This window comes from Tupaia chinensis, unplaced genomic scaffold (genome assembly GCF_000334495.1).
Source record: "Tupaia chinensis unplaced genomic scaffold, TupChi_1.0 Scaffold150006_1, whole genome shotgun sequence".
NCBI lineage: Eukaryota > Metazoa > Chordata > Mammalia > Scandentia > Tupaiidae > Tupaia > Tupaia belangeri.
The window spans coordinates 4,056,906-4,063,396 of record NW_006209847.1 but is presented as its reverse complement, the minus strand read 5'-3'; the positions used below and the strand labels follow the sequence as shown (position 1 = coordinate 4,063,396).

The 6,491-nt window shown below is 49.1% G+C and overlaps 2 protein-coding genes across 2 annotated transcripts in view; both read left to right on the top strand.

Moving 5' to 3' along the window:
- INHBE (inhibin subunit beta E) overlaps nt 1–1,703 on the top strand; it is a 3,009-nt gene extending 1,306 nt beyond the window's left edge. Inside the window, exon 2 of the mRNA XM_006171900.3 lies at nt 331–1,703. Coding sequence (XP_006171962.1) covers nt 331–1,088 — 758 coding nt within the window. The 3' untranslated portion in view covers nt 1,089–1,703. The remainder of the gene's footprint in view (nt 1–330) is intronic.
- A 3,672-nt stretch (nt 1,704–5,375) lies between these two features.
- The window catches only part of GLI1 (GLI family zinc finger 1), a 14,967-nt gene continuing 13,851 nt past the window's right edge, over nt 5,376–6,491 (top strand). The window contains exon 1 of the mRNA XM_006171898.2: nt 5,376–5,752. The gene's annotated coding sequence lies outside the window, so the exon portion shown is untranslated. The remainder of the gene's footprint in view (nt 5,753–6,491) is intronic.

Below are 6,491 nucleotides of genomic sequence, written 5' to 3'. Positions count from 1 at the left end.
AAAACCCAGATTCATTCGTGTGGTCCCCAGCCACTTCAACCACCACTCTATCCCCCATCCCTGCTTTCTCTTTGTCTTTCCTTTTTATCTTATTTTTTAATTAAAGAATTATTTATTTTATTATTATTATTTTTTTATTTGACCAGAAAGAGAGAGAGGGAAAGTGAGAAAGCAAGCCACCAGGTCTGGGACTCACACCATGGTTGTCATGTAGCACCTTAACCACCATGCTACCTGCCGGCCCCCTATCCTTGCTTTCTCTCAAGGTGGGTCCCTGTAGAACTTCACCTCCACTCACATTTCTCGTTCCCCTCTGTATTTCTCCACCAGGCTCCTCCACCTCAACCTGCAGTTCCATGCTCACCTTCCACCTGTCCGTTCCTCAGTCCTACCACCTACACCATGCCCGCCTCTGGCTGCACGTGCCTGCTACACTGCCGGGCGCTCTTTACATGAGGATCTTCCAATGGGGCCCAAGGAGGAGGCACGGCAGATCCCACACCCTCCTAGCTGAGCACCAAATGACAACCCCGGGCTGGCATGCCCTGACTCTGCCCTCTAGTGGCCTGAAGGCTGAGGAGTCTGGTGTCCTGAAGCTCCAGCTGGACTGCAGGCTTCTAGACGGCAACAGCACAGCTGCTGGACAACCAAGGCAGCTCCTGGACACAGCAGCACACCAGCGGCCCTTCCTGGAACTTAAGATCCGGGCCAATGGGCCGGGAACAGGCCGGACCAAGAGGAGGACCCCCACCTGTGAGCCTGAGACGCCCCTATGTTGTAGGCGAGACCGTTATGTCGACTTCCAGGAACTGGGATGGCGGGACTGGATCCTGCAGCCTGAGGGCTATCAGCTGAATTACTGCAGTGGGCAGTGCCCCCCACACCTGGCTGGCAGCCCAGGTATTGCTGCTTCCTTCCACTCTGCTGTCTTCAACCTCCTCAAAGCCAACAATCCTTGGCCTGCAGGTACTTCCTGCTGTGTCCCTACTGCCCGAAGACCTCTCTCTCTCCTCTACCTTGACCAAAATGGCAATGTGGTCAAGACGGATGTGCCAGATATGGTGGTGGAGGCCTGCGGCTGCAGCTAGCAGGAGGACCTGGGCAGATGGAGTGAAGAGTTCAAGTTGGGGGCCCCAAGATGAAGGGCATCTATGGCTGGAGGCACAGATTCCTGATTTACACCCCACCCGACAGGCCACCTGGCAATATGACTGGGACCCATGCAGGCACTTTCTTGTCCCAGGTTCTGGTCTATTCCAGGCTGGTTCATGTGTGCAGGAGGTGGGTAAGGTGTTTCCTGTAAAGGGGTCTGTGCAGAAAGCATGATTCCCGACCCTCCGCTCTGTAAAGATGACAGGGGCTAGGGAGGGAGGAGGGAGGGAAGGAGAAGACAGAGAAAATGCACTTGGTCTTTCTCAAGAAGAGAAAGTCCTCTAGCGAGGGAGAGAGGAAGCCACAGAGGACCCGGCAGGATTGGGCATCGCAGACAGGCTGCTCCAGGCTGGGGAGGTCGGACGGCTTTCAGGAGGGTCCAAAGGGAGATGGGCAAGTCTTGAGGGAGGGTGTTGAGGACAGCCTCAGAAATGGGAGTCAGGAAAGAGGGGTGCTGAGCCTCAGAAATTCTCTGGTTTTCCCTGGGGGACAGGATGTGCTGGGGAGACAAACATTTATACTTTCCTAATAAAACTGAGAGAGAAAATCAACAAGTGTGAGTCATGAAGAAGGGCTGGGGTGATGGTCCAGAGCAATGCTTTTCAAAGTATGGTCTGGGGACCTGGGGGAAGTCCCTGATTCCCTTTCCAGGGGTGTCCCCAAGATTATTTACAAAACTAATTTCATAGTATTACTAAGAAGCTATTTGCCTTTTTATTCTCTTCCTTTCAAAGATGGTACACTGGAGTTTTCCAGAGGCGTGTGACATGAGGTTACATCATGCTCTGACACCATTGTTAATGGAATGTGTGCTTCTGTATTCTTGCGTTACATTTTTTTTCCAGTTCTACATTTTTTTTTCTTTTAGGTTTTTGTTATTGGGCTCAGGAGAGAGACAGAGAGAGAGGAAATGTGAGAAATCACCCTCCCCTTAGGGGGATGGCAATACCATAATCCCTTCTCCTCCACTCTCCTCTCAGGACTTTGGGTACACATGCATATGTGTCCAGCATGTTTTTCTTTCCTTTTTTTTGGAGAGATTTTCGCTATAAGGTGCGTGCATTCACCAGATAGACAGAGAGAGACAGAGAGACAGAAAGCGAGAAATCACCCCCCAGGAGGGATGGTCACGCCGCAATCCCTTCTCCTCCATTCTCCTCTCGAGATCTTGGGCACGCACGCACATACGCCTGGCATGAGTTTAAGCCACTGGGTCTGGGACTTGAACCGTGGATGACTACATGGGAGTCCAGCAACATAGCCATTACGCTAACTGCTGGTCCCCGTCCAGCATGTTTTTCAAACTGCTGGGTCCAGGACTTGAATGGAGGAGTTAGCTATGTAGGATCCAGTACCTTGACCACCATGCTACCTGCTGGCCCCAGTCCTACTTTTTAATATGGTAGACTGACAGATATAAATCACACAATGAAAGTTCAGTAACTTTTAAGAATATAGAGGGGTCTTAAAACCAAAAAGAATGTGGGCTGGCTTTGTGGTCTGGTGGTTAAGGGAGCTGGTTCCCACAGACTAGCCACAAGGTTAGAATCCTGGACCTAGCAGCTTGAGAAAAACGTGGTATGTGCTCAAAATCCTTTTTTTTTTTTTTAAGAGGTTTTTGTTTTTTTTTTTTCCCACTATAGGGCGCGTGTGCTCGCCAGAAAGAGAGAGAGACACAGAGACAGAAAGCAAGAAATCACCCCCCAGGGGGGATGGCCATGCTGCAATCCCTTCTCCTCCATTCTCCTCTTGGGATCTTGGGCATGCAAGCACACGCGCCCAACGTGAGTTTTAAGCCACCGGGTCTGGGACTCGAACCACAGTCGACCACATGGGAGTCCAGCGACATAGCCATTATGCCAACTGCTGGTCCCAATGTGCTCAAAATCCTGAAGGAGAGAGAAATGGAGAAGAGATTTTTGGCATGACCATTCTCCATGGTAGGTGCTTTCTCCTCTCTCTCTGTTTTTCTCTGACAAATCCATGTATCCTCTAGCCAAAAAGAAAAGAAAAATTTGAGAATTATGGGGCCAGGAGGTGGTTAAGGTGCTGGACTCCCATATGGCTGACCATGGTTTAAGTCCTGAACCTGGCAGCTTAAAAATCACATCAGAAGGCTGGCAGGTGGAGTGGTGGTTAAAGGCACTGGATTCTCACATGACCAACCGTGGTTTGAGTCTTGGAACTGGAGGCTTGCTTTCCAAATTTTTAAAACTGTTGGGGCCAGCAGGTGTGGTTAAGGGCACTGTACTCCCACATGGCTGGCTGCGGTTCAAGTCCCGGACCTGGTGGCTTGCTTTCTCACTTTCCCTTTCTTTCTTTCTCTCTCATTCTGTCCATCTCTGGCCAAATTAAAAATAAATAAATAAATAAAGTTAAATAAAAATAATTATAAAAATCATTTAAAAATGTAATAACAAATGGAATTAAATAAATAAATATTTTTTAAAAATCACATCAGAGTCATGTGTGCCCAAAATCCCAGGAGAATGGAGGAGAAGGGATTATGATATCAGCTGGGGTGGGAGTTCTCATTTTCCCTCTCACTGTCTCTGGCCAGCGCACTGGCCCTATGGTAAACTCCCCCACCTCAAAAAAAAGTTTGAGAATTTTTGATCAACTGAACCGCCCTGGAAGAAGAAAGCAGTATGTTTTGAAAGAGCTGGTTGGCTGGCAGGTGGCATGGTGGTTAAGGGCTCTGGATTCCCACTAAGGCTGACCATGGTTCGAGTCCCGGACCTGGTGGCCGCCTTCCTGTTTCCCTTTCTCTTTCTCTCTTAGTGTCTCTCTCTGGTCAAATTTTTAAAAATAATAACAAATGGAATTAAATAAACAAATTATCATTAAAAAAAGAAAGAGCTGTGAGCACTTGTGTCTTATGGTAAATTTATTTATTTATTTTAAGAAATAATTATTTATTGGGACCAACAATTAACATAATGACTATGTCGCTGGACTCCCACGTAGTCGACTGTAGTTCGAGTCCTGGACCCGGTGGCTTAAACTCACTCTGGGCGTGTGTGCGTGCGTGCCCAAGATCCTGAGAGAATGGAGGAGAATGGAGGAGAAGGGATTGCGGCGTGACCATCCCCCCTGGGGGGCGATTTCTCGCTTTCTGTCTCTATGTCTCTCTCTGTCTGTCTGGTGAGTGCACACACCCTATAGCAAAAACCTCTCAAAAATTTTATTTATTTAAATTTATTTGTTTATTCATTCATTTTATTTTAATTTGACCAGAGAGAGATACAGAGAGAGAGAGAGATGGAAAGTGAGAAAGCAAGTCACCAGGTCCAGTATTTGAACCACAGTCGGCCACGCGGGAGTGTCCAGTGCCTTAACCACCATGTCACCTGCTGGTCCCCTTATGGTAAATTTTAAAAATAATAATAAATAAATGAAACAAAATAAGTAATTCTTTAAAAAGAAGAAGAAGAAGAAAAGCTCTTCTGGAAGAAGGGGCACATGGTTGATTCCTCCATCCTGTCTCCCTTCCTCCCTCCCTCGCTCCTTCCCTTTCTTCCTTCCTCCTTTCTTTCTTTCCTTCCATTGCCACAGGGCAGGTGTGCTCACCAGAGACAGAGGAAAAGAAGGAGAAAGCCCCTCCCAATGGGGTGTGGTCACATGGCAGTCCGTCACCATTTCTCTGTTCTGTTAGCATTTGAGATGTGTGGCCTGTGTGCCTCCCCCCACACACATACAGTGAATTTTTTAAAGAATTATTTATTCATTCATTTAATTTAATTTGACCAGAGAGACACATACACCCACACCCAGAAAGTGAGAAAGCAAGCCACCAGGTCTGGGACTTGAACCGTGGTGAGCCATGTGGGAGTTTTCAGCACCTTAACCACCACGCTACCTGCTGGTTCCCCATACAGTGAATTTCTCAAGTTACCCAGGGTCAGGATTTGAACCGTAGTCGACCATGTATGACCCTACTCTTTAAACCACTAAGCTATGTGGCTGGCCTGGTCCCTTTTCTTTCAACACTCATTGGTCTGGTCTGGCTGAGCTGGATCCTTGATCCTTCTAGTCTAACTGGTCTGGGTCAAAGCCATATGGGCGGGACCAGCAGTTAGCGTAATGGCTATGTCGCTGGACTCCTATGTAGTCGACGGCGGTTCTAGTCCCGGACCCAGCGGCTTAAACTCATGCTGAGCACGTCCCCAAGATCCAGAGAAGAGAATGGAGGAGAATGGAGGAGAAGGGATTGTGGCCTGACCATCCCCTCTGGGGGGCGATTTCTCGCTTTCTGTCTCTATCTTTCTGGTGAGCACACCGTTGTATAGCAGAAACTTCTCCCCCAAAAAAGAAAAAAAAAAGCCATATGGGGGAGACAGCCTCCAACAGGGCTCTTTATGTGGCCCACCCCCATAGTAACTACGCACATTCTAGGGCCGCACATTCTAGGGCCGTAGACCTCCGGCTTAGCTTTCTTTAGCTTTTGCCCCTTGATCTTCATTGTGAACATTTACCCACGTACCTTCCAGGCTCAAGGAGGTGGTCCTTGGCAGAACTAAAATGGGAGACATCTGTCTAAAGGTGACAGAAAGGAGAAAGGACACTTTTCCCTACCACGATTCTCCTTTTTCGCATAAAGGTCAGAGAAACTGAAATATTGATAGACGCCGCCTCTCATCCAGTCACCATGGCAACACAAATCCAAAGAGGCAGGGTATTCCCCTGTCAGGCACTACCCATGGGATCTCACGGCCTCTGCCAGTGTGCCCCTCCGTTTCTTAGCGCTTGGCTCACTAGTTCCCCTCCCTGGGCTCCTAACTGAGCTTCGGTGAGGACACCTGGCAAGGTTCCTCCTCCAGCTCCCTCCACGTCGCTGCCTACAAAACATTCCGAGAGTGTCATGTGCCAGAGGAGCCAGCAGAGGGAGCAGGAAGCCTCGAAGAGAGGAGAGAGGGCCGGCAGCAGATAGGTGCGGAGGTGGCTTCAGTCTCTAACACTCCGAGATGGAGAGCGGGGTTCTCTGCAGAGATACTTCAAGCCTGGGGCTCCTTAGTGACCCTGTGAACACGCGCCTTGCATTCAGAGCCTCAGCCTCTGCTCCTCTCTTTTATGCTCCAGAGACACCTCACTTTTCCGAGCCCCCCAACCCCTCCAAGTTCCATGCAAAAGTTGAGGCCAGCAGTTGAACCACAGGGTGGCAGAGTTCTCAGTTAGAAGCAAGATCGACGACCCTACCTCTAATGTTATCTTCCCCGCGTGAATTCCAACCCTCGTCCTCGCAATATTTTTCTGTTTTCCCCGGCTCGGGTTCAGGGCCTCTTCGTGGACAGCCGATCCAGGCATCCATGCCGGGATTTACTGCCCACCAGCCGCAGCGT